This window comes from Epinephelus fuscoguttatus, linkage group LG1 (genome assembly GCF_011397635.1).
Source record: "Epinephelus fuscoguttatus linkage group LG1, E.fuscoguttatus.final_Chr_v1".
Classification (NCBI taxonomy): Eukaryota; Metazoa; Chordata; class Actinopteri; order Perciformes; family Serranidae; genus Epinephelus; species Epinephelus fuscoguttatus.
The window spans coordinates 47928522-47955766 of record NC_064752.1 but is presented as its reverse complement, the minus strand read 5'-3'; the positions used below and the strand labels follow the sequence as shown (position 1 = coordinate 47955766).

The 27245-nt window shown below is 40.9% G+C and overlaps 1 protein-coding gene across 2 annotated transcripts in view; it reads right to left on the bottom strand.

Moving 5' to 3' along the window:
• Nucleotides 1-1195: 1195 nt before the first annotated feature.
• The window catches only part of aldh1l1 (aldehyde dehydrogenase 1 family, member L1), a 37214-nt gene continuing 11164 nt past the window's right edge, over nucleotides 1196-27245 (bottom strand). The window contains exons 13-24 of one of the 2 annotated variants that reach the window (XM_049570916.1): nucleotides 26312-26439; nucleotides 24367-24517; nucleotides 24146-24216; nucleotides 21614-21719; nucleotides 20293-20380; nucleotides 14378-14471; nucleotides 14186-14285; nucleotides 14003-14101; nucleotides 7882-8047; nucleotides 7641-7746; nucleotides 7311-7510; nucleotides 1196-3143 (exon numbers count right to left, since the gene is read on the bottom strand). In XM_049570916.1, the coding sequence (XP_049426873.1) occupies nucleotides 3088-3143; nucleotides 7311-7510; nucleotides 7641-7746; nucleotides 7882-8047; nucleotides 14003-14101; nucleotides 14186-14285; nucleotides 14378-14471; nucleotides 20293-20380; nucleotides 21614-21719; nucleotides 24146-24216; nucleotides 24367-24517; nucleotides 26312-26439 (1365 nt within the window). In that variant the 3' untranslated portion in view covers nucleotides 1196-3087. The remainder of the gene's footprint in view (nucleotides 3144-7310; nucleotides 7511-7640; nucleotides 7747-7881; nucleotides 8048-14002; nucleotides 14102-14185; nucleotides 14286-14377; nucleotides 14472-20292; nucleotides 20381-21613; nucleotides 21720-24145; nucleotides 24217-24366; nucleotides 24518-26311; nucleotides 26440-27245) is intronic. The other variant, XM_049570923.1, reaches the window with a different exon arrangement.

Here is a 27245-nt window from a genome sequence, read left to right as displayed (position 1 = left end):
CTCCCCAAATCTGTAACATACCTATTAAAGAAAAGGTAACATACCTTGGGATAACTGTCATGAGAAACAAAGAAAATAGATGTACTGAAAACTTAACCAGTGGCTTCAGAGGGATTTATCCCTAAAAGGGCGAACTCTATTAGCAAAAGCTGAAGGCTTATCTCGTATTGCATATACAGCCATTTCTTTATATGTTAGTAAGCAGCTCTGCATGTCCGTCAATAAAATACTTTTTAATTTTCTATGGAAAAATAAGACATTATGTCAAGAAATTTGTTATTATGAATACGTATAATTCTGGTGGCCTAAATTTTCTCGATTTTACCACTCTCAATAATACATTTAAATTAATTGGATTAAACAGTTTCTAAATAACCCCACGTCAATATGGAACTTTATACCGAACTATATTTTTTCAATGCTTGGAGGGCTTCAGTATGTTCTTGTGTGTCACTACAAAATAGAAAAGCTTCTGCAAAATATATTTAAATTCCATAAGCAAATGCTTTTAGCATGGTCACTAATCTATAAACATAATTTCTCACCACATAGGTGTTATATCTGGAATAATGGTCACATTACTTTTAAAAACAAATCTTTATTCTTTAAAACATGGTTTGAAAATGACATAATCCTAGTGACCGAGCTTCTCAATGGTAATGGAAATTTACTTAATTATTCAGAATTCCTTCAGACCTTCCATATTCCTGCGACTCCTAGAGAATTCAGTATAGTAATGGATGCCATTCCCTCTGCCATTTTAACACTATTAAAAGGGACTAAACTGCCCACTCGTTTACTGTTGAACCCAAAAAACACCGCAGTGGGAGAAATGTGTTTCTCTAGTAAGGTTACAAACAACAACCGTGTTATTTGATCTCTTTTTCAGAAAGACATAACTACTGTTCCTGCTGCTGTTCATTACTGGGCAGGGTTTGTCCCTGTATTGTATGTATGTATTGTTTGGTATCCATGGCAACAAAAAGAAAAGACGTACAAAATTATATGTCATTAGCTTATTAATTACTTTAGGAAAATACCACATTCATAAGGCTAAATTTAGTAATGCAAAACCTCATTCATTGCATTTGAAACGGAAACCAAACAATATATAAAAACTATTAGTAATTCAAACAATAAGAAAACTCATGAGTTATGTACTTTGCTTAATATTTTTAAATGAAACTCCCACTGGCTGTTATGTTGTTATATATTAACGACTGTGTATTTGTGTTTTCATATTGCTTGTTTGTAATGTTTACTAGAAATCAATAAAAAAATGATTTAAAAAAAAAAATACTCCATGAAGTATCGGATGACATGGTTTCATCAATGTTATCATAGCTTTTTGGTACACAGCGGCTACTGTTGTTGCAATACACGTTTGAAACAGTGACGCACTAGAATACGCTATCCGTTTGAATGCAATATATGATTTCAGCGTTAGACGGGAGAAATTCCTACACACTGTGGCTTTAAATAAACTTTGCGTATGTTAAAATGCAGCTAAACTCATATGTGAGTGTGTGTAAATGATCTCTCTGTTTGTTAGAAGCTGTTTTAAACCCAGTGGAAATAACATTAGAGCCCTGGAACAATGAAATGATTCTACTGACCTATAACAATATGTAGGCTACTCTTTTTTTACCTGACACTCCAAACTTTTGTCCATGGATACTTTTTCCTTCGGTGATCTAATTGGTCAGAGGCTGGAGTGTTGACAGGCAGTGATCCGAAACTGAATATAAGTTACCACAGTAAATTATCCTGTAAAAAGAAAACCAGCTTTGTAGTAGGCTAGTGAAAACCTAGAGTTAACCCTGAAGTTACCTTGCTAACTCCAAATCCTGCTTTGTAGTACAGGCCTCTGCTGTTGTTACTTTTCAATATGTGTAGTTTTAACTTTGAAGTTATAACTGCATACAAGGTAGATTCTAATGTATTCACCACAGTTAGATGGCATGCTTTTTTTCTGTCATTGTTATTTTCATAGGTATATCCTGCTGTTGGTAGCAATCTTTATGATTATTTTGTTCATTTAAACAAGTAATAATCCTATTATTACTATTAGACTAGTCATCATTTACTAGAATTCACTGTCAGACATTAATGCGGCTTCTGAGAGCTGTCAATCAGCTGTCAACAAGCAGTCATCTGTTGGTGGTTCAGTCGATGTAACACATCGTCCACTGACTGTGGGTCAGAATAGCCAGAAAAGCATGCTGGCTTGCATACTGCACAATATGACCAGATGCAGTAGAACATTCTGGTATTTTTGGCATACTGCATTTCACATACTATAGAATGGGACATACTTTTTTCTGGCATACTAGTATGGTAGTATGGGTATTGGAATGCACAGCTAAGAGGTAATACAATTACTCACGAGAATGTACTCACATTTAGAATGTAGAGTTTAAATTAGTAGTTTGTATGAACAAATTATATGTTGCCTACATATGCTAATATGTCATTGTGTAACAGTGGTGGGTTTATCCAAGTAAAAAGAACTGCATCATGAAATAAACCAAATATGTATCAACAGGGTCACAGCATTGAGGTGCGCAGCAGGTTTAATTGATAACCAAACATTGTTATTAGAAATGTTACATTTCTTCAGACTTTTCTGACCTAATATAAGCCATATCAGAAATGAATTCAACCTGTTAAAAATATTCCTATTGTGTAACTCAATCACTTTGATTATGAAGCTGTCAGAGGTCACTTGGGCTACCTAGAAAAATTCTTCATTTGCATAGTTTAGCACAACACATACTACAACATGGCACAAAGGTGTGTTACTGAGAGGATTGCACAGTCATGTGTCAGACAAATTGTTAAGGCACATTCAGTATTATTATATTATTAGTCAGTAGTCACTAATGAGAGACATGGCTACAGGTCTGAGTTGATTTTGTTGAGATGATCACTCGATTGTCAGACCTTGCATTCCTCTGCATTCCTCTCCTCTGTCAGGGTCCACACACACAGACACACATGCACACACACACACACACACACACACACACACACACACACACACACACACCAGTGCCTCTGGGTGCTTCTTATTCCTGTGACGTGACGTTAATACTCGATGGTCACTGCCTTTGTCTTCAGGTATTCATTGAGAGCCTCTTGTCCTGTTGGAGTGACAGAGACACTGTGATTAAGTATGGATATTAATACCCACAAACTTGAGTCCTTTGATGAAATTCTGCAACAAGAATCGGTGGTGATATGAGGCACTATGAACGAATCCAAAGTGACAGTAAGGGGAAGATACAGTTGAAAGCCAAAACACAGTAATGTTGGATTGTAATGTATAGCCAGTTAAATAAAGGTTTTTATATTTGTTGTATTTTGGGAAATTTCTGGTGCACATGATGTGATCTGTCCCAGGAAAGAGTGGAACTCTTATGCTTTGTTGGTTTTACTGAATTTTGACATAATGAGCGACTTAGCAAGATCAACCAGCATCACAGTTACAATCAGTAACTAGAACTGCCCTCAGAGGTTGTATGCCTCTGCGCACCAGTCACGTTTCTCTTACAGTTTACATCCATGTCTGTGAAAATGTGGATGCTTCTCACACACATCTTCCCCTTGACAGCACAGAGGATCTATACAATCAGCACAGTTTCACGGTGGATACCCATGATTACTGTCACAAATTCAGTGTCTGACCAAATGTCTCCCCTTCTGCTCCTGAGATACAATGCTGCGTAATGGCCAGAAAAGTGTTTTATGCAGAACATTATGAAATCACAGTGAAGCTCACCTTTGACCTTTTGGACATAAAATGTCATCACTTCATCATTTTATCCTAGAATTGTGTGAAGTTTTGTCATAATTAGAATATGAATTCTTGAGGTATAGCCAAAAACGTATTTTGTGAGGTCACACTGACCTTGACCTTTGACCACAAAATTCAGTTCATCAGTTCATTACTGTCCATCAGTCCAAGTGGAGATTTTTGCCAAATTTGAAGAAAGTCCCTTGAGGCATTCTTGAGATATTACCCTCACAGGGATGGGATGGACTGACATATACATATGTACATGCGTATGTATGTATGGACAGACTGAGAGGAGTAACAACCTACAATACTAAATGAAATCAGTAATCTTTATCAAGCTGCATATAGGCCAACAATCTTCAAAAGTAGGGTTCTAAAAGGGTTCTGAGGTTCTATTCAGAACCCTTTCCATCCTTTTTGTAAGGCCTGGTTCACACTACACAACATTTTTGTCTATTCCGACAGTCACTTTGTGAGATTATGTGACTGTGGAGTCATAAAATCGTGCTGTGACTTTGCCAACAGACATGACAGACTACACGATGGTCCACTCCAATTATCCCCGGTCGTCTTTCACGATGTGTGTGATGTCATCGGGTTATTCTTGTCCTATTTTTACTATTATTATTACTATTATTTCAGTCACTGTGTCTGTTCATGTGCCAGCCGAAATGTTGCAGTAACAGGCTAAGTGCCACTAGATGGCAGGAGCTATATTTGAAGTACTGCTTGCAAACTATGACAGTCACTGAATCCTCCACAAGTTCCTGCAAATGTTTCACAAAAAAGCTTTTTTAGGGCTTTTTTACAGGCCGGGTTTGACTCCAGCCTGTGGCCCTTTGCTGAGTGTCGCTCCCCTTCTCTCTCCCCCTTCACGCTCTTCTGTCCTGTCGATTAAAGGCTTAAAAATGCCCAAAACATAACTTTAAAGAAACAACCAAAAAAAAAGAAAATTAAGAGATTCTTTCAACTGAAGTTATAAGGGGATTTTAATTTTATATAGATACAGGAAGTGTTGAGATTGAAATGATAGTGCGATGCATTAACTTTATCAAGACGGGAGCGGATAAAAAGTAAAACCATAAGAATACAGAGGGAATTAAAGCTGCAAGCAGCAACAAATGGGCCCTCGCACCTCTGCTCAACTTGGGGGTGCTGGCAGGATGCCGGCTAAAGTGACAGTTCATTTCTGTCAAAGTCAGATAGCACATGCAGGACTGAGATGGCACATCCTTCATACAGTGCTGGAATTACTATTTCACATTTTGTACCACTTCCTCTTTCCACTAGAGGGAGCTGGAGAAGGCACTAATGATATGTCATGTTCTTATACATGAAATATAGACCACAGCATGTAAATGTCAGATAAATCCAAAAGTGTCTGAAAAGACGTACTTCCTGGCGCCACTAGGTGGCGCTGTACTCTTCACTGAATATTGAGATATGGATCTGTTCAGGGTGGGACTGTCGTCAATCCTGTGAAGTTTGGGGAAGATTGGACCATGTATGGACCATGAGTTACAAACCACTTCCTGTTTATTGCGACACATGGAAGTTAAACGCCTTGCCATGGTCACACGCTTTGACGAAATCTCAAGCCTTTTACAACTTTTTTATTCTTCAAGGTCTTTCGGCGGGACAGAGCAATGTTTGAAGTTGATGGATAAAATCTCTAAGACAAGTCCATTAATTTATGAGCCCTGGAAATGGGCAAAAATGCACAAAAGTGGCACAAGTAAATTCAAAATGGCCGACTTCCTGTTGGTTTAAGAGCATGGATCACACTGTGTTTCTATTGGTTAAAGTGACGGTTGTGACGGGAGCAGTCGTGAACGACAAAAAGGAAATCAAACATGCTAGACTTTCTGTTGGGACTTTGTGAAGCGTCCCAGACACTGCGTCAGTTGACGTCTACTATGTCACACTACACAAGATGTAACAATAGAATATCATGTACGACACTCATTGTTGTTCATGATCCGAGACACCGCGCGACGCTTCGTCAGGCTAAAATCAGGCTAACATGGTGTATCTTGTACCCGGCATAAGAGTAACTGTACATTTGAGCAGTGTTTCTCACAGAATAAGAATCTATGTGTGGCGGTAGGTGATGATGGGGGTGGGGGGTAGTGTTGTTTTTGGCAGCCTGTTTTAATTTTAGTTTTAGTCTAGTCTTTGTGTCAAACTGTCATTTTAGTTTTTATTAGTTTTAGTCACGTTCATACTCTTTATTGTCTAGTCAAGTTTCAGTCAACTAAGTCTGAGCATTTTAGTCTTATTTTAGTCAATCAATCAATCAATCAATTTTATTTATAAAGCCCAATATCACAAATCACAATTTGCCTCACAGGGCTTTACTTCCTGCAATTTTCTTCACCTCCCACTATTTTCTTGTCAACCATGGCTGAGTTAACTACCGTAGCTGTTCACAATATCCTCCAGAAACACACACAGCTGGGTGAATATCATCACCTCCTGCAAGAGCTGCGTCTGGATGACGGTCGTTTCCAGCGGTACTTCAGGCTGACGCTGGCCCAGTTTGAGGACCTGTTGGCCCGTATCGGTGCGAGGATCTACCGCCTGGACACCAACTACAGGCGCTCCATCCCAGCTGCGGAGCGCCTGTCCATCTGTCTCCGGTTAGTTGCTTATAATTTCTTTATGAAAATGAACGCTGATTGGATGTCGCGGCACAGTGTCACGCAATGTAGCTTGAAAAGTTCAAATTTTTCAACTTCAAGCAACACACACGATGAAGCGATGGACACGCCATCGCTTCATTCACTCTTATCGCCTGAAGCGACATCGCGTGTCATCGTGTCATTTACATTGATTTTGAATGGAAACTTGTGGCGTTCATCGCGTCCATCGCGTTTGGTGTGAACGCACAGTTACTCAGCATTGCTGTTTAAGCTGTTGTTGAACTGCTGTATTAAAAGCAATATCACATGAGAGCGAGTGATGTTGTACTGTATGTCGTCACGGCTGTAATCTGTCTGCACAGTGCGACGCACAGCCTAGGACAAAGAAATATTGCAAAATAATAATAACGCGACTAAACATAACATTATTTCGTCTCGTCTCGTTTTGGTCAACGAAAATGAAGAGACATTTTAGCAGAGGTTTTATTTTCTAAACCACATTTAGTCTCGTCTCAACAATATTGCATTATATATGTAATTATAGGTATTGTCACATGACCACCATTTACGTTGCGTCTCGTCTCATTTTCGTCACGGTTCGTTGACGACAATACTTTCCTACTTTTTGTTGATGAAAGCAAATCTAGTGGGGGGGCTGTGCTAACTTGCAGTTTTTTTCTTGCCTGTGTGTCATTGTGTATCATTCTGTGTCACCTCTCTAAATTCTGAGGTTTTTGCGGGTCCGTGAACACAGGTGGAACTCTTCCTTTTTTTTTTAATCTCAGTGGCAGTTTGTTGAGGTTGAGTTGCTTGGTAGAAATGGGGCTATAGAAGCACAGCTCCACAGTAAGAGCAGCATTTTTTCTTACCCAGATCTTTGCCAAAGCCAGACTGTTTGAAGCCTCCAAACGGCGAGGCCACATCAGTCTTGTTGTAGGTGTTGACAAAAACTGTGCCGGCGTTGAGCTTCTCACTGACGTACAGAGCCTTGCTGATGTCCCGTGTGAAAACACCTGATGCCAGGCCGTACTCTGTGGCATTGGCCCTTCTCAGGACATCGTCCACCTCACTGAAACAGGGAGGAGGGAGAAACAGCAGAAAAGACAGAGGTAAGTCTGGTGATTTTTTGTGTGTGCAGGTGTGAATTTGTGAGCATTTTGTGGTAAATGTTGTATATGGAGATATGAGTCAGTACTTACCCGCTCTTGAACTTGGAAACAATCATGACAGGGCCGAATGACTCCTCTATAGCGACGTACATGTGGTCTTGCACATCAGTGAACACTGTGGGCTCGAAGAAAAAACCTGGAAGAAGACATAAACCAAGACAGCACATAAAAGACCCACATGACTGGATGAATAGGAATATTCAATCAGCGGAGGAGGACCACACAGACCCAAACTTCATCATTAAGCTCAGTGGAGATAATGCTGCCTTACCTGGCCGCTGCACCTGTTTGCCACCACATACCAGAGTGGCTCCCTCCTTGATGCCGGTCTGACAGTACTCCACCAGTTTGTCCAGGTGGGCTTTGTGGTTTTGAGGGCCATGGTCTGTGGAGCGGTCCAGTGGATCACCGATCTTCATCTTCTTGACTTCCTCAACCTGACACCCAAATAAGATAACCATAACAATAGAGCTACACATTGTGGCCTTAGAAACCTCAGTTAAGTCTGCATGCAAAGGATTGTCTGATCTAAAATTGTTTGTTTCAAAATCATGGCCAGACCCCTCATCATTTCAGAACATGAGTTAAGAGTTTTTACTGAATTCAGTCTGAATTTCAATGATCTTGTGTTAACCTCACCTCTTAGCTACAGTAATGTCTCTGAAAACACCCTCTGAACAATTGATTCTATATATATATATATATATATATATATACATACCAGGGGTCGCGTTAACCGGATATTCTCGGTCATTGACCGGTTTTTTACAACAATGACCGGTTGCAATTACCACCCCTGCCCACATGGCGGTGGAGTGCACAGTCAGTGGCTGCTGTTTTCATACTGCAGAGAAAAAGTCATTCATCTGCTTCATGTAGCGTTGTTGAGCCCTGGACACACCGGACGCGTAGTGCCCAAGGCTATTCAAGAGAAGGCTGAGACACGGGGTCAAACATGGGGGGATTGCACATGCGCAGTGTGACTTGAGCTGCGATGCTGGAGGGTGACAGCAGGGGCGCTAGATAAAAAGCATAGGATCCGCTCAGGCGATCAAGGAGTGCACTTGGTGCGGTCTGCTTGGACTTTTGGACAGCGGCTGCCTGAAGTTGTCGGAATTGCATGTCTGACATTCTCACCCACAACGCAGGGCACCAGTGACAGTCCAGTAATAAGCTGTGAAAATGACATGCATGCACATCCCCTTTTTTCCGCGCTCTCCTGCCATCTACTGAGCCTTTGAGGAAGTGCAGACCAGATTTTACTGCGCATGTGCAATCCCCCCATGTTTGACCCCGTGTCTCAGCCTTCTCTTGAATAGCCTTGGTAGTGCCGCGGAAGTTGACTATCCACATAGGCAGCGCATTTCTCCTGCGCTCTCCGCACCGGTTAAACATCGACTCCACTCGTCGGTTCCCGTCACTACTCGTTTTTTCACTTCAACAGGTCATTTTAAACATGGGTAAGTCCATATTTTAATCGTTTTTTATAACATAGGCCTAATAAGTTAATTACAATTTGTCATTGCATATCCATGTATTGAGCGTGTTGGATAATATAATAAAATATTGTTATTGACCATTTTATTTATGTAGTTATGTCTGTAGGCTCGGTGACACAAAATTAAAATTGTAATGAAGTGATTAGGGTATTGAAAAATGTGTTCGGTTATGCACTGTTGTGTTATTTTAAATTATAAACACAGTATTTTACTGCTCGCGTGAAAAACAGACCAGACGCCCAACTGAAACGCTGCCTCCGCGGACGCTCCGCTCTGCTCAGCGGCCTGTGTGGACAGTCAGATAGGTTAACATGGGCGCCGATTGAAAACTGCCTCCGCTGCTGGGCGCTGCGCTTCAGTTCTGCGTCCAGTGTGTCCAGAATGGCACAGGTGTGTGGATGTCTGTTCATCTTTTCGTTCATGTCCTTATTAATGCACACTTTATAACTTGCTTGTTGGATTTATTAAAAAGGAACGAATGAAACAAATACATACATACATATACATATATATATATATATATATATATATATATATATATATGTATATACAGTACAGGCCAAAAGTTTGGACACACCTTCTCATTCAATGCGTTTTCTTTATTTTCATGACTGTTTACATTGTAGATTCTCACTGAAGGCATCAAAACTATGAATGAACACATGTGGAGTTATGTACTTAACAAAAAAAGGTGAAATAACTGAAAACATGTTTTATATTCTAGTTTCTTCAAAATAGCCACCCTTTGCTCTGATTACTGCTTTGCACACTCTTGGCATTCTCTCCATGAGCTTCAAGAGGTAGTCACCTGAAATGGTTTCCACTTCACAGGTGTGCCTTATCAGGGTTAATTAGTGGAATTTCTTGCTTTATCAATGGGGTTGGGACCATCAGTTGTGTTGTGCAGAAGTCAGGTTAATACACAGCCGACAGCCCTATTGGACAACTGTTAAAATTCATATTATGGCAAGAACCAATCAGCTAACTAAAGAAAAACCAGTGGCCATCATTACTTTAAGAAATGAAGGTCAGTCAGTCCGGAAAATTGCAAAAACTTTAAATGTGTCCCCAAGTGGAGTCGCAAAAACCATCAAGCGCTACAACGAAACTGGCACACATGAGGACCGACCCAGGAAAGGAAGACCAAGAGTCACCTCTGCTTCTGAGGATAAGTTCATCCGAGTCACCAGACTCAGAAATCGCAAGTTAACAGCAGCTCAGATCAGAGACCAGATGAATGCCACACAGAGTTCTAGCAGCAGACCCATCTCTAGAACAACTGTTAAGAGGAGACTGCGCGAATCAGGCCTTCACGGTCAAATAGCTGCTAGGAAACCACTGCTAAGGAGAGGCAACAAGCAGAAGAGATTTGTTTGGGCCAAGAAACACAAGGAATGGACATTAGACCAGTGGAAATCTGTGCTTTGGTCTGATGAGTCCAAATTTGAGATCTTTGGTTCCAACCGCCGTGTCTTTGTGAGACGCAGAAAAGGTGAGCGGATGGATTCCACATGCCTGGTTCCCACTGTGAAGCATGGAGGAGGAGGTGTGATGGTGTGGGGGTGTTTTGCTGGTGACACTGTTGGGGATTTATTCAAAATTGAAGGCACACTGAACCAGCATGGCTACCACAGCATCCTGCAGCGACATGCCATCCCATCCGGTTTGCATTTAGTTGGACGATCATTTATTTTTCAACAGGACAATGACCCCAAACACACCTCCAGGCTGTGTAAGGGCTATCTGACCAAGAAGGAGAGTGATGGAGTGCTGCGGCAGATGACCTGGCCTCCACAGTCACCGGACCTGAACCCAATGGAGATGGTTTGGGGTGAGCTGGACCGCAGAGTGAAGGCAAAGGGCCAACAAGTGCTAAACACCTCTGGGAACTCCTTCAAGACTGTTGGAAAACCATTTCAGGTGACTACCTCTTGAAGCTCATGGAGAGAATGCCAAGAGTGTGCAAAGCAGTAATCAGAGCAAAGGGTGGCTATTTTGAAGAAACTAGAATATAAAACATGTTTTCAGTTATTTCACCTTTTTTGTTAAGTACATAACTCCACATGTGTTCATTCATAGTTTTGATGCCTTCAGTGAGAATCTACAATGTAAATAGTCATGAAAATAAAGAAAACGCATTGAATGAGAAGGTGTGTCCAAACTTTTGGTCTGTACTATATATACACATATATGTATATATATGTATATACATATATATACACATTATATATATATATATATATATATATATATATATATATATATATATATATATAATGCATACACATACATACATAGCAGCCTAATTTTATCTTAAAATCTTAATAAAATAATATGACATTGTAAAAAATAATAAGAAAATGTACAATTAACTTCCTAATTGAACTAGGGACGCAGCGATTTTGAAATTCTGGACCGATACTGACACCAATGTTTAAAATAACAATTTCCGATACCGATGTTTTTATATTAGTGTTTCTTTTGTTTTTTTTGTTGTTATTTAGTCTTCTTTTGTGCCAGGGAAACACAGAAATCTATGCTATAAAAAAAAATGAACAGATTTAAAGCCATTCACACTACCTTTGAATGAGCACAATTTCAATAATACACATTTATGAAACAACCTTTAACATAATCTCCTTTCACATGAAAAACATCTTAAAAAAAAAGCAAAAGCCTTTTTACTTTATAATATACATCATAATTCATTGTGCTGTGAAAACATCAAAACATCTCTTCTTCAAACAGCTGTATTTATTCAAGTTTCTCACTAAAAGCTACATTTTACAGGATTACACTGAACACATCATGAGAACATTATAATTTACCTTTGCCCAAAACAAATTTTCACTGAATAGACCTTGAACGTTTCACAGTGTAAATCAATGCAGCCTCCATGAGCTGTTCTTTGTGGCCACTGGCTGCTTAAAGGTAACGGTAACCAGCTTTCCTCTTGCCGATGTCAACATTGATTGTTTTTTTTATGTTCTCATTCTCCACACCCACTCTTTCAGTAGTGCAGTGGTGGTTGAATGGGCACCAGGTAGCTTTTGTGGTTTTGACATGATAACAATACAGTGTGTTTCGAGGTTCACGTGATGTCGGATAACTCCATCTCCCCCAGAGAGCAGGTAAAGTGTAACGACCTGGTGAGTGGGGCCAGGGGGCCGCAGGCACCCAGAAAAAAAAGGCCTCTCTATTATTTAGTAGACTTTGCTATGTAGTTATGTTGTTGTGGCCCTATGTAACATTTAAAATAATAGTAGTAATAGTATTAGCAAAAAATAGTAAAAGAAATACATCTGTCCAACCTTCCAGTGTCTCTATTTGTGGCGCCCCTTATGGATGCAGGTGCCCTTAAGCATTCGCCTAGACTGCCTATGCCACGAGCGTGCACTGCTTTCTTGTCATTTTCTGTCTCTAAAATAGCTTTGGTTTACTCTGCATATCAATATGTAAGACATATCAAATGAGGAGCCATAAATAGATTTAAATATAAGATTAAAACTAATGAGTTGGAGGTTTCACAGCCCACAATTTGAATTTGCTCAGCGAGTCACTCTGGCAATCAGTAATGATGCTCATTACCTATGCCCATGAAACCGAGCTGCACCAATCACATCGGTGTATCTGATATAGGCGGGCCAGAGGCGAGCTAAACAGATGACGACAGCGCTGCGACGACGAAGTCCGGAATCAGTCAGTAAACATTGCAAGATGGCTACGGATGAACACCAGTTGATTGAAACGGCTTTGGCCGCTACAGTGAACGAGTTAGACTTGGCTTTTTCTCTAAAAGAGGAACAGAAGACGGCGCTCGAGTCTTTCCTTTGCAAGAAGGACGCTTTTGCTGTTTTGCTGACCGGATACGGCAAGAGTCTCATCTACCAGTTAGCTCCGCTAGTAGCTAAGCGTATGGGTTAGGGTTGTTCTGATTGGTCGTAGTGTTATCCAATTGCGTGCAGTGATATTTACAAATGCATGCTTGGTGCCGCCACTCGAGTTGGGCCATTTGCATTACTCATGGCCAGACCCTAAATCTTTCTAGATTTGGCTCTGGATTTCCAGGCTAGTCTTTTTTCTTAACATTAACTTGTTTACAAATGAGAATTAAACTTGACCCTAGACCTGTTTTCTAACCCTTAGTTAGCCTTTTTTTTTTCCATTTCTTAGTTGGTTCTTTGATTTTTTCAATTAATTCATTCTCGTAAAAGTTTTTTTTTTAATTTCTTGGGCTACAGTTAATATTGGAACAGAAAGAGCAACTATATTTAAACAAAGACTTGTGCCAGTACAATTCCATTACTCTAAAGCTGTGTTCACACTTTGCAACAGTGTGACCAGCTACAGTATCGCAGAGCTGCTGTTGAAGTGTTATTCAAGCACTTGCTAATGTGAAATTGACTAACAAGCTAAAACAAGCTGATAAGACTGTATATTATTATTCAGTTCAGTCTTTTACCTCATCCTTGTCCATCTAATGTCACTCTCAGATCGCTCTCGAAAACACTTGCATGCCTGTTCTGAAATAAGAATGATGTGCACACATTCTCACTGCACATTCTACTCATTATAATTGCTTTTTATTTATGGGTGAGAAATGTGGGTACGTGTGGTTTATACATCTGGACCCAGGTATGTAACAAAAGAGTAGTTTGTTTAGTTTTCTGTGGGATTACAGTCTTGTCTTAGCCAAATGAAAGAAGAAAACATTGTGGAATGGTTGTGCCACTCTACCACCAACCACCGCCAGTAACAAATTAAATATTCAATCACAGCACAAGGTCAAATGCGCCCAGATCCAGATACAACGCCTCTAGGGAGTCTTGTGCTATGTAGACGTGTGGCAAAAATCTAAGAAACATCAGCAGTGTGAGATAAAGAGACACATACCACTTTCTTCAGAAACTGGTCATGAATAGTGTCTTCCACAAACAGTCTGCCAGCTGCGATGCAGTTCTCTCCCTTGTTGAAGAACACTGAGCTCATGCCCTGAAACAGGCAGATATTACAGTGTTTTATTTCTGAAATTATTTCAACTGAATGACTAAAAATTTTTCCTATGAATGAGCTTACCATGCGCACAGCCTTGTCCATGTCACAGTCACTGAAAATGATGAGAGGGGATTTTCCTCCAAGCTCCAGAGAGACTTTCTTCACGTTGCTGACTGCACAGCTTTAAATGGAGGAGAATACAGGTACAGAAAGCTGAGCAGTGATGTTACTTCTGGTTTAGACAGAGTTTTGTGAATGAGCTTTACCTCTCACCTCTTCATGATGTGTTTACCAATTTCAGTGGAGCCTGTGAAGCCCAGTTTACGGACGTCAGGATGGTCGGACAGGCGTTGACCCACTAGAGCACCTACAAGAAAAAGATGAGATTAATAACAACTCACACAGCTTCATTAGTTCACTTTAGGCTCACGTAATGCTTGGTGAGGAAGCCAGTGGCATGCTGTTGATTAGCAACTGGTATTTAAGGTGTATGCCTAATCCCAAGATGGTTTTAAACTAGAATTACCTCCCTGCTGGTTATACGCCTCTGCACACCAGTCAAGTTTCTCTTACAGTTTACATCCATGTCTGTGAAAACATGGATGCTTCACACACAGAAGATCTTTACAATCAGCACAGTTGGATACCTAAGATTAGTGTCACCAATTCTGTATCTGACCAAATGTCTCCCCATTATTTTATCATTATATCCTATAGACATTTGAGTGAAGTTTGTCATAATCAGCGTAAGAATTCTTGAGTTATGGATAAAAACATGTTTTGTGAGGTTACAGTGACCTTTGAACTTTAATAACCAAATCCTAACCAGTTTATTCTTTAGTCCAAGTGGATGTTTGTGTCAAAGATAAAGTTTGTTGCCTTTGCACGCTGAGGAATGGTTTCACCCGAAATGTTCGTGTGGCAATAAATATTGTAATTGGAGTGCTGTCCTGTACCCTTTGTACACATTTTTTTACATTTTCATTGAGGATTCAGCACCCATTTATACTTCTACTTCTACTTGCCCACATGACCCTCCTATGGATTTCCTTGTAGACCTTACTAAGTGGACACTGTAAAATAATAATATTTTTCTGTTTCAGGATAAACTTTTCAAACAGGTGAAAAGCTGTGCTATGGGGGCATGCTTTAGTCCATCCTATGCTGACTTATTCATGGGAAAATGGGAGGAGGATTTTGTGTTCCATTCTCATAATGTCTTTAAGGATAACATTATCTGGTGGGCACGTTATATAGATGATATTATGTGGTGGAATGGCACTGAAGATGAGCTATTGTCTTTTCATAGTTATCTTAACAACATTAACACTAGTGTGGAGCTTTCACTGGAATATAGTAAAGACAAAATTCATTTTCTAGATCTTGAAATCAGTAAAGATGAGAATGGTTTTCTTCACTCCTCTATTTTAAGAAAGAATGCACACAAAATACTATACTCAATGCAAAGAGTTTTCATCCAGATACACTGATTAAGAATATTCCTTTTGGGCAGTTCCAAAGGCTACATAGAATCTGCGATAGTGACAGTGACTTCGAGTTAAAGAGTAAAGAAATGTACAGTCGTTTTAGGGAACATGGTTATTTACCTGAGATCCTAGATGCAGCTCTTTCTAAGGCTGGCGCTCTTGGGCGTCATTCCGTTCTAACTAGAAAGCCCAAAACTGTAAAAGAAATTTTTTTCTCTACCTGCTATAGTAGAATTATTATTTATCTGATCGTTTTCAGTTTGTTCACGTTAATAATCAATCATCCTTACGTACTAAAGTTTGTTTTGGAGTTTCACAAGGTTCTGTGCTCGGACCAATCCTATTTATTCTATATATGCTTCCTTTAGGTAACATCATTAGAAATCACTCTGTAAATTTCCATTGTTATGCAGATGATACACAGTTGTATTTATCTATGAAGCCAGAAGAAAGTAATCAATTAACTAAACTCCATAACTGCCTTAAAGACATAAAAACCTGGATGAGCACCAATTTCCTGATGTTAAATTCAGACAAAACTGAAGTTATTGTTCTTGGCCCCAAACAACTCAGAGACTCTTTATCTGATGACATAGTTTCTCTAGATGGCATTGCTCTGGCCTCTAGCACTACCGTAAGAAACCTCGGAGTAATATTTAATCAAGATTTGTCTTTTAATTCTCATTTAAAACAAACCTCACAGACTGCATTTTTTCATCTGCATAATACTGGGAAAATTAGGCCTATCCTGACCCGAAAAGATGCAGAAAAATTGGTCCACGCTTTTGTTACCTCAAGGCTGGATTACTGTAACCAGGGTCCAACGTTAAGGTTTTTTCATACTTGCCCTGCTGTGCAAGTACTTCTCAAATCTACTTGCCCCATCTAAATTCTTACCTGCCCTGCCTAAGAGGTTCTTTTTCTGGCTGTGTGGTGCATATTTTCGCTCATGACTTATATCTTATATCAGCAGAGACGCTCAGCCAATGGAGGCAGCAGCACATAAAAAAGCAGCACACTGCAACTGGCCCCTCCGAGGACAGAAACAGGAGAGGAAATACACGATTACAGGCCTGGAATTAAGTCATTTTTAGGGCAAGGCCACTTTGGCCTTTGATAAATACAAATTTATTGGGGCATCACGGCCAAAATGTGGGGCACCAAAGCCAAAACCAATGGCGCAATAACAATATGTGCTAACTACATTGAATGAAGACAAAACAATATATGTGTTGAAAAACAGCACTGAGTTTATTAAAACTGGGTGTGCATGACTGGGGATATATCTCAGTTCTTGTTGTTTTGATTCATGTCCCTTATTTTTTAAGTCTTTGAAATCTCTTTATTCTGTTGTTATCTCCTAGTTATTAAGAAATTATTATTAGAAGAAGATTCTTTATTGTCCTTTCTCAGCACATTACATACATTTGACCTCTGCATTTGACCCATCCTACTGTATACACTAGGAGCAGTGGGCAGCCACAGTGCAGCGTCCAGGGACCAACTCCAGTTCTTTTGCCAATGCCAGTGGTCAGGGTCACTGACAGGAGTATTCACCTAACATAGCCTACATATCTTTAATTATATAATTATTTATATGCCTCTATGGATATTTTTACATAAGTCCCCAATATTTAATTTGCCTTTAAAAAAATCCTCTTCCTTCATTTAATTTGACAATGTTTATTGTATTGTATTATATATTAATTCTCTACAGGATCTTGTATGTTCTTTAATGTGTGTTCAATTTATTAAAACAAAAAAAACAAAAAAACATTTTGGTGAACCCTGCAGCAAAGTGAACCCTCTTCATTAGAGAGGATCTTTGCCTCCCAGTTTGTTCCTGGCGACAGAGCAGAGTGAACCATCTTTCTTCTCAGAGGATCTTTGTCCCATGAGAGCAGGCAGCATGCTGTTCTTATTTATCGCTCTGCTCTCCATGTCCGCATTTAAAACATCTTTCGCTGGCGATTTGACAGTCACTAAAAGCACATTATGACCCTTTGTAAAAGTTTCTGTGTGGTACCTGTGTTGTACATGAGCTAACGTTAGCGGGTAAGGACTGAGAGGCTGTCCGGTATGTGTGTGTGTGTGTGTGTGTGTGTGTGTGTCCGAGTCGGTGCTGCTTGCCCGATCGGGCATGTCTGCGCAGGGTCTGCTGGCCCGCTGGCTATTTTTACTTGCCCCGGGCATTCGGGCAACCATTAATGTCAGACCCTGCTGTAACTCTCTATTATCTGGTAGCTCTAGTAAGTCCTTAAAAACTCTCCAGCTAATTCAGAATGCAGCAGCACGTGTACTAACAGGAACTAAGAAACAAGATCATATTTCTCCTGTTTTAGCTTCTCTGCACTGGCTCCCTGTAAAATCCAGAATTGAATTTAAAATCCTACTGTTAACTTATAAAGCTCTAAATGGTCAAGCTCCGTCATATCTTAGAGAGCTCATAGTGCCATATTATCCCACCAGAACACTGCGCTCTGAGAACGCAGGGTTACTCATGGTCCCTAAAGTCTCCAAAAGTAGATCAGGAGCCAGAGCCTTCAGCTATCAGGCTCCTCTCCTGTGGAATCATCTTCCTGTTGCGGTCCAGGAGGCAGACACCGTCTCCACATTTAAGACTAGACTTAAGACTTTCCTCTTTGATAAAGCTTATAGTTAGGGCTGGCTCAGGCTTGCCTTGTACCAGCCCCTAGTTAGGCTGACTTAGGCCTAGTCTGCTGGAGGACCCCCCTATAATACACCTGCTAACTCGGCCATTCTGGATGTCACTAACTCGGCTTCTTCTCCAGAGCCTTTGTGCTCCACTGTCTCTCAGATTAACTCGTATCACAGCGGTGCCTGGACAGCGTGACGTGTGTGGTTGTGCTGCTGCCGTGGTCCTGCCAGATGCCTCCTGCTGCTGCTGTGATCATTAATCATACTTCTACTGTTATTATACACATATGATTATTGTCACACATGTATACTGCCAGGTATTAATACATACTTTCAACATATTGTACCGCAGTAACCAGAACTATAACTATAATATTATTACTTTCATTAATGTTGTTGTAAGCTACTGTCATTACTCTCTCTGTCTCATTGTGTCATGTGGATTACTGTTAATTTATTATGCTGATCTGTTCTGTACGACATCTATTGCACGTCTGTCCGTCCTGGAAGAGGGATCCCTCCTCAGTTGCTCTTCCTGAGGTTTCTACCGTTGTTTTCCCCCGTTAAAGGGTTTTTTGGGGAGTTTTTCCTTATCCGCTGTGAGGGTCTTAAGGACAGAGGGATGTCGTATGCTGTAAAGCCCTGTGAGGCAAATTGTGATTTGTGATATTGGGCTTTATAAATAAAATTGATTGAAAATTAATAGTACTGAGGCTTACTGTATAAGCAGTATAATCACAAGGAACTGGGATCTCATCCTTTGTGACGAGACTTTGAGTGAGGTCTTTCCAACCCCCCAGTTTTTTCGTTTAAGAGAGCTTCCAGTCTTGCAGATAGACTGGTGCATAGTCACTTACCTGCTAAGGAACAAGTTACATGGTTACCTAAAGACTTACTGGTACCTTTAAGTGTGGCCATTGTAAACAATGTGACATTGTAGTCAAATCTAAAGGTTTCACTCACCCAGTAACACAACAGCTGTATTCCACTGGGCACCTTATTAACTGTAAGACTGCATTTGTTATTTACATACTTTCTTGTTCTCTCCGTGATGCATTTTATGTAGGACGTACTAAACGACGTCTACAGGACCGACTGGCTCAACATAAATATGCTGGTAGACCTGGTAATTGTGAGTATGCTATAAAGAAACATTTTACGCATGATGGTGATTCTGTCTCTTTTACAGCTATTGGTATAGATCATGTACCTCTAACCTCTTGAAGAGGCAATAGACAGAGAACACTCAACCAAAAAGAGAGCCGCTGGATCAATAAGTTCCAGGCTGTGGTATTTCCTGGTATTAATGATACTGTTGACATGTTTTCATTTCTGTAGATGTTTCTTATGTATATTTTGTTTATGTAGGACAATATTAGTGTTTTTTCTATGCTCTGTTGTCTTTACTGGCCTATGACGTGATTGGTTGATCTTGAAGTCCTCACCTGGCCATCTAATTGCCTAAGACTGCTTCCCTCACCAGCTGAGTGTCATTTTACTAATCACCTACCTGTGTTATATGTGGTGTGTTTTTCTTTCAGAGTAAAGCCCTGATGAAGACCGTGTGTTGGTTGAAACATGTTGGCTGATTTTAAGCTTGTTTTTATTGTTCCATAATGAACTAGCCCTGTGATTAAAGCTTTTTATATATTTTTGAAGAGTGCCTTGGATTTATCCTTTTTTTTATTTTGGTGAGTTCCCCATTTTCTTCCAAAGAGCACCTTCTCACTATTTTGTACTACTTGTTTGAGAACGCCGCTGCCCTCCTACTTGTATTCTTTTTCCCTCAAGGCGTTCTTGAGATATCACCTTAATAAGAATAAGACAGTCACGGTGACCTTGACCTTTGATCTATAATCTAGTCAGATAATTGTTGAGTCCAAGAGGATGTTTTTGTCAAATTTGAAGAAATTCCCCCATGGCCTTCTTGTGATATTGTGTTCATGAAAATGGGACAGCCTGATGGAAAACATAAAGCCTCTGGCTAACAACTACCATAAAACAAACTGACTATCTGACCGGACTGAAAGTGTCTGTTCCTACCTGATCCAGGCAGGATATTAATCACTCCTTTGGGCAGTCCCGCTCTTGCTGCCAACTCAGCAAACTTAAGTGCTGTCAGTGGAGTCACCTGAAAACAAATGACTTGTTTTTATTCATTTTAGCAACAGACACTCATACAGATGCCCTGAGAGGCAAGCAAGAAAAAAAATGTGGTGATCATTTTTCTAAGTCTAATGATGAGTCTGATCTAAATTGTTTTCTCTCCCGTGTTTATTATGTAAGAACAGATGAAAGAAAGTTTTGCCAGGATAATCTAAGTTCCTTTTTTCTTTTTATCTGTGAAACAGCTGGAAAAAAGTTTTTCCAGGTGAGAACAAAAGTTTTGCAGGATCATTTTTCAAGTTAGGGGGGCAAGGGATGGGGGACAGACTTTAAAAACCGTCTACTTCTGTCCAAGTAGACAGTTGTTCCAAATTTAAAGAAATTCCCTAAAGGTGTTCTTGAGACATCGCATATCATGAGAATGAGACAGAGTTGAGGTCATGTTGACCTTCACCTTTGACCAAGTGGATGTTTGTGCAAAATTTGAATAATTTCCCTCAAGGCCTTCTAGAGATATTGCATTCTTGAGAATGACATAATGGCTCCACCTGTGGCTGTCAACGTAGAGGCAAAAAAAAGTTTTGGCAGGTGACATAAGAGTTGTTTGAGTGTATGGAGAAATTGAAACTGACCTAGAGGAAAACGTAAATAATTTTAGTCCTACTTAGAACATAGAATAGTGGGTGCATTTTGTTTGGCCTCTTGTGACTGAAATGACTATTACACCAACAATTTTTTTTTTTAAGGAACTTACACAGATTGTCCCGCAAAACCTTTTCTTGCCTGTTTTTAAGGCACACACAGGACAGAAAACATTTGAGATCAGACTTAAAAATGGATTGGCAATTTTTTTTTCTTGCCTGTTGAGGCTTCCATACTCTCATGTCAACCTCATGATAAATTGTGACAACTGATCAAATTCAGTTGTCACAGCTGATTTTTTATATATCATCACCTGGTCAAAGTGTGACACCAAATACCTACAGAACTAATAACGTTCCCATCAGCCTCAGCTGTACTTTGTGTGTTAAATACTAGCATGCTAAATTGCTAAACTAAAATGGTACACATGATAAACCTGTTTATACCTGCTTATCATCAGCATGTAAGCATTGCACTCGTGCTGCCACATACAGCCTCACAGAGCTGCTAGCATTGCTGCACAATCTCATCCCTTCAAAAGTATCATTGCAGACTGCACAGTCATTTTTACTGAGTCTTGTGTGGACAGAGGATGACTGATGGTGTGGAGGCTGACCTGAGCAGGTTTGAGGACAACTGTGTTTCCGGCTGCCAGGCAGGCTGCTGTCTTCCAAGCCAGCATCATCAGAGGGTAGTTCCAGGGAATCACGATGGCACACACTCTGAGAGGAAACAGAGGGCAGATCTGTGCATGCTAATGGCACAAGTGCCTGTTTGTACCTGTATTTATTGATTTGTTAATATGGGACAGAAAGTGGGATGACTGTGATTTAGGGCTGTAACTTTGTCTGCTCATTTCGTGCGCTGAAAGGACTTTTTGTTGCTTCTGACAAAAATGTTGTGTCTGGTGTGGTCACTTTTTAGAAAATTTTAAGAGCTGTAGTCACAAACCGGAATTAATTCAGTTCATGTATGGCTGTGGGGTAGAAGCTGTTCTTACGGCTGGTGGTGCAGCATTTCAGGGCCCTGTAGCATCTTCCAGAGGTGAGCAGTGTAAAGAGATGGTGGCATGGGTGGGTATTGTCCGTTAAAACCCTGCTAGCTCTGCTGTGACAGAGTGCCCTGTAGATGTCTTCCAGAGGGGTCAAGGGGAGACAGATGATCTTCTGTGCAGCTTTAACCATCCTCTGGAGAGCTGCTTTGTCAGCCACTGTACAGTTTCCATACCAGGCAGTGATGCTGTAGCATAGGAACTCTCCACTGAGCAGTGGTGGAAAGATTTCGACAAGTCTGCGGAGAGGTTGTTTTTCCTCAGTGTCCTGAGAAAGTACATCCTCTGTTGAGCTTTCTTCATCATCACAGAGGAGTGTACTGTCCACCTGAGGTCTGTCCTGATGCATACACCCTGAAATTTAAAACTAGGGACCCTCTCCACCTCTACTCCTCCTATTCTGAGTGGAGGGTGTTCCTGTTGCTGGCGTCTGAAGTCAATCAGAAGCTCCTTTGTCTTCTTGACGTTGAACAAAAGGTTGTTCTCCATGCACCACATTGTAAATTTGTAGACTTCATCTGTGTAAGCTGTTTCGTCATTATTGGAGATGAGTCCCACCACAGTGGTGTTATCTGCAAATTTTATGATTGTGTTTTGGAGGTGTGTGGGTGAACGGTCATGCATGTAGAGGGCGGGGCTGAGCACACAGCCTTGTGGCGCACCAGAACTGAGGGTCAGGCTTGGAGAGTTGTAAAGTCTCACTGTCTGGACGGTTGGAAAGAAAGTCTTTTATCCACAAGCACAGATGGTTGCTGAGGCCCAGGTGGTGTAGTTTGCAGACCAGCCTGCTGGGGATGATTGTATTAAATGCAGAACTGTAGTCTACAAACAGCATTCTGACGTATGTTCCCCCCTGCTCCAGATGTGTTAGAGCAGTGTTGAGTGCTGTGAAAGCGTCCTCAGTGGATCTGCTTGTCCCATACGCATACTGGTGCTGGTCTAGGGTGAGGAGGAGGGTCGATTTAATGTGTCCTAGTACCAGTCTTTCAAAGCACTTCGAGTTGATGGAAGTCAGTGCAACTGGCCTGTAATCATTCGGGGAACTGATGTTGGTCTGCTTCGGAACTGGAATGATGGTGGCAGTTTTTAGGCAGGCTGGGACAGTGGTGTGCGCCAGGGAGAGATTGAAGATGTTAGTGAAAACCCCCAATGAGCTGGTGATGATGCTCTGATGATGCTCCCATCCGGGCCTGCGGCCTTCCTGGCATTCACAGCTTTCAACACTCATGCCCACCCACCCCCCCCCAAACAGCACAGAAGATCTATACAATCAACACAGTTTCGAGGTGGGCACCTAAGATTTGTGTCACCAATTCAGTATCTGACCAAACGTCTCCCCTTCTGTTCCTGAGATATGTTGCTAAATAATGGCCAGAAAAGTGTTATGGAGAACACTATGATGTCACAGTGAAGCTGACCTTTGACCTTTTCGATATAAAATGGCATCCTTTCATTATCTTATTCTATTAAAGGTTTGTATGAATTTTTGTCATAATTAGAGTATGAATTCTTGAGTTACTGCCCTTAAAAATTCACACGGACCTTGACTTTTGACCACAAAATTCTAATAAGTTAATTTTTGAGTCCAAGTGAATATTTTTGCCAAATTTGATTGATGTTCACGAGAATGAGATGGATGGAAGGTCACAGCGACCTTGACCTTTCATCTTTGCCCACCAAAATCGAATCAGTTCATCTTCGGGTCCAAATGAACCTTTGTGCCAAATATGAAGAAAGTCCCCAAAGGCGTTTTTGAGATATTGTGTTCACAAGAATGAGACAGACAATGTTACAGTGACCTTGACCTTTGACCCATGATCACCAAAAATTAATCAGTTCATCATTGATTCCAAGTGGATATTTGTGCTACATTTGAAGAAATTCCCTCAAGGCGTTGTTGAGATGTCACGTTCACAAGGATGGGACGTACGTATGGACAGACGGACGGACAACCCCAAAACATAATGCCTCCTGCCACTGCTAGCACCAGCATGGAGGCATAAAAACATGCAATGCAATGTAATGATTTTCTACCTGATGAACGTGTGTGTGTGTGTTTAATTGTACAGGCATGTGAGTCTGAATCCACTCTCTCACCCTATTGGTTCCTTCTTGGTGAAGGTGAGGTTGCGATTGGGTCTGGCCTGGTTAATGGGAATGGTGCTGCCCTGTTAAAAAAATGACATCATTTATTTCAGCATATTTATCCATATTCTATTACAGAATAACCACACACTGCCAATATTTGATGGTTTTGCAGGTTTGATCTAATTTCATGAGTGACACTGGCCTCCAGGTTTTAAAAACAGCTGTCTTACTTGGATCTTATCACACCAGCCGGCAAAGTAGCGGAAGGTCTGGATGGACATGCCCACGTGAGTCTTTAGGGCCAGAGTGTAAACAGCTCCGGAGTCGATTGCTTCGATAGTGGCCAGCTCCTCCTGATGCTCCTCCATCAGGTCAGCCAGTCTGTTATGTAGGGACAAAGTTTATAACATCAAACAAAATCTTTGTTTGCTGTTTTGGAATATTTTAAAAGCTGCATTGTTCACATCCATGATTGCTAGCTAGCAGGCTTCTTCACTATTGTTCCTGGCAAGTTGCTACATTTCTTGTTACATTACCACCACCTGCTGTCAAACAGTAGAATAACATGAAAGTGGCTGCAAGTGTGTATTGTGGTGCTCACATACCGTGTCCCTGTGCAAGATATACAGACAGGAACCAACACATTAAAACATCAATGTGTGAGATGCATTTGCTTCACTTGCTCCATTGCTTAGGCGGCTATGCACGCACGCACGCACACACACACACACACACACACACACACACACACACACACACACACACACACACACACACCACAGAGCTTTAGCCAAATTCACACCAAATCTGGTAATGCAGCCCCTCCCTGCAGGGTTGGGTGAAGGTTTGGGTGTGTTTATTTGTGCTTTTGAGTAAGTTAAGATCTGGTCAGTTAAGATCCAGCTGTTAATGAGGTTTTTACTAGGAGCTGAATTATCTGCATAAGTCTCTTCCTCTCCAGAACATAGAGACATGGTAATATAAACCACTAAAAACACTAAATAACGCAGTTTCACTTTTTTTACTTTGTGTTTTTCTGATACTGCTCTTTACGGAGTGGCTTGTCACCAACGAATGAGAAAACATGAAAATGCGAATGTCCCTATGGAGAACAAATGTTGAGGATGACCTGCTCCCTACGTAGATATAAACGCCTCATCCTAAAGCCCCGTTTCCACCAAACAGTTTAGGTATAGTACCTCTGGAACCAAAAGAAACCCTTCAGACATGGTACTTAGACCCTAGGTTCATTTAGCTTTTCCACCGCAAACAGTACTCTTAAATGTGGGCCCAGGTTGTTATTGCTCACTGCTCTATCCAGCTCTCTCTGTATTTCTTCAGCACCGGTGACACAGAGGGGAGTCTGCACCTCATTTATCGTCCACAGAACGGAATTGCACGCTGACATTTTCAGAACAAAATAAGACAGGCTGGAGTCAAAGTCTCTCTCTGTGATTTAAAAACAGTGGGTTTGTGCACTTAGTCCTCGCAAGCGCAGGGGTTTAGTGTTACTGGAGCCCACAAGAACAAAGCTGCTCAATGCTTTTTTTCCCTCCAAATGAGGATTAGCATATATGCAGTTCACATAATCTGGTTGAAATGAATATATATTTTTAAACACTTGAAGATCCACTCACTACTAAAAGTATATGTACTCCAAGAGAGACAATAAAAACTAATGGAATGGTCACATTTGTCATATTGAAATTTAAGGTGTGCTGGATTCATGTCATCAACTCATTCACTGGGCCGGCAGTCATTTTATAGTTATAGTCGTAGTTACAGTGGTTACATAAGCCTAAAAACCAGCCATAACTCAGCCCTGAGCAAGAATGACCATTTGCTATTGACCAATCAGTGGTCTGCAGTGTTTGTAGCTCCACCTTTTAGAACCAGATCTGTGTGCTAGGTACTCCAACAGAGGGGTGACAAAAATGGGGACAGTTAGAAATTGGTACCATCCACAACTTTTCACAGTGGAAACAGGAAAAAACATACTGGACTGCTTGGTGGAAACGGGACTTCAGGTAATGAAAATATATTAATTCTTGTTTTCAGGTGATTATACACTACAGAAAACATATCTAATTTATATTGCACATATTTCATTATATATCCCCCTAAATCCTACACACTGCTCATTTAAAGCTGCAGAGTTCAGTTTAGTGCACTGACCGGTAGATGAGTCTGCCTCGGTCTCGGGGGTTCATCTTGCCCCACTCTCCCTCTTCAAAGGCCTCCTTAGCAGCAGCCACTGCCTTGTTCACATCACTTATCTGGGCTAGAGACACGTCACAGATGGCCTGCAGGACAGACAGGTACAGGACAGAAAATCACAAAGCCAGCAGTGAGGGAAGGACACTGGTACGAGAGAATTCCTCTGCCAGATCAGGTAGGCTGTAGGTTTAAAACAATATAAACTAAGCACAAAAAGTAAGGAAATTTGTGTTTGGTAGGTTATCTCTTTGTTGTAACAATGCTTCTTGGCAATAGATCTTATACCGTTGGAAAGCCTGCTTATTTCCCTTTTAAATGGTGCCACATTTGTAAGGAATATGCATTTGTGGGATGAGCAGCAGATCTGAGTATGTGGGTTGTGCCCATGAAAAATTTGCCAAATCTTCTCTGTCAATGCCAAACAGCTTTTTTTGCTGTTGACTCTTGTTTGGTGGATTGGATGAGTGAAGTCTGAAGAAACAAGACATATTCTATGTATTCATTTAACAAACAGGAGCCTCAGTAGCATGTGGAAGAACCATACACAGCCACAGCAACAACAGCCTGGCACCTTCTTCTCATGCTGGTCACACACTGCTGTGGGATGGCATCCCATTCTTCAACCAGCATTTGTCACAAGTCAGCCAAAGTGGTTGTGCTGGTCACTCTGGCATGAACAGCACGCCCAAGCTGATCCCACAGGTGTTCAATGGGGTTGAGATAAGGACTGCTGGCAGGCCATTCCATCTTCTCCACTCCCAAATTCTGGAGGTAGTCTCTGATAAACCCCGCTCTGTGGGGGCGAGTGTTGTCATCTTGGTCCCAGACTGAGATATGGGGTTTGCCACTAGTTGCAGAATTTCATCTGATATCTCTCTGCATTGAGATTGCC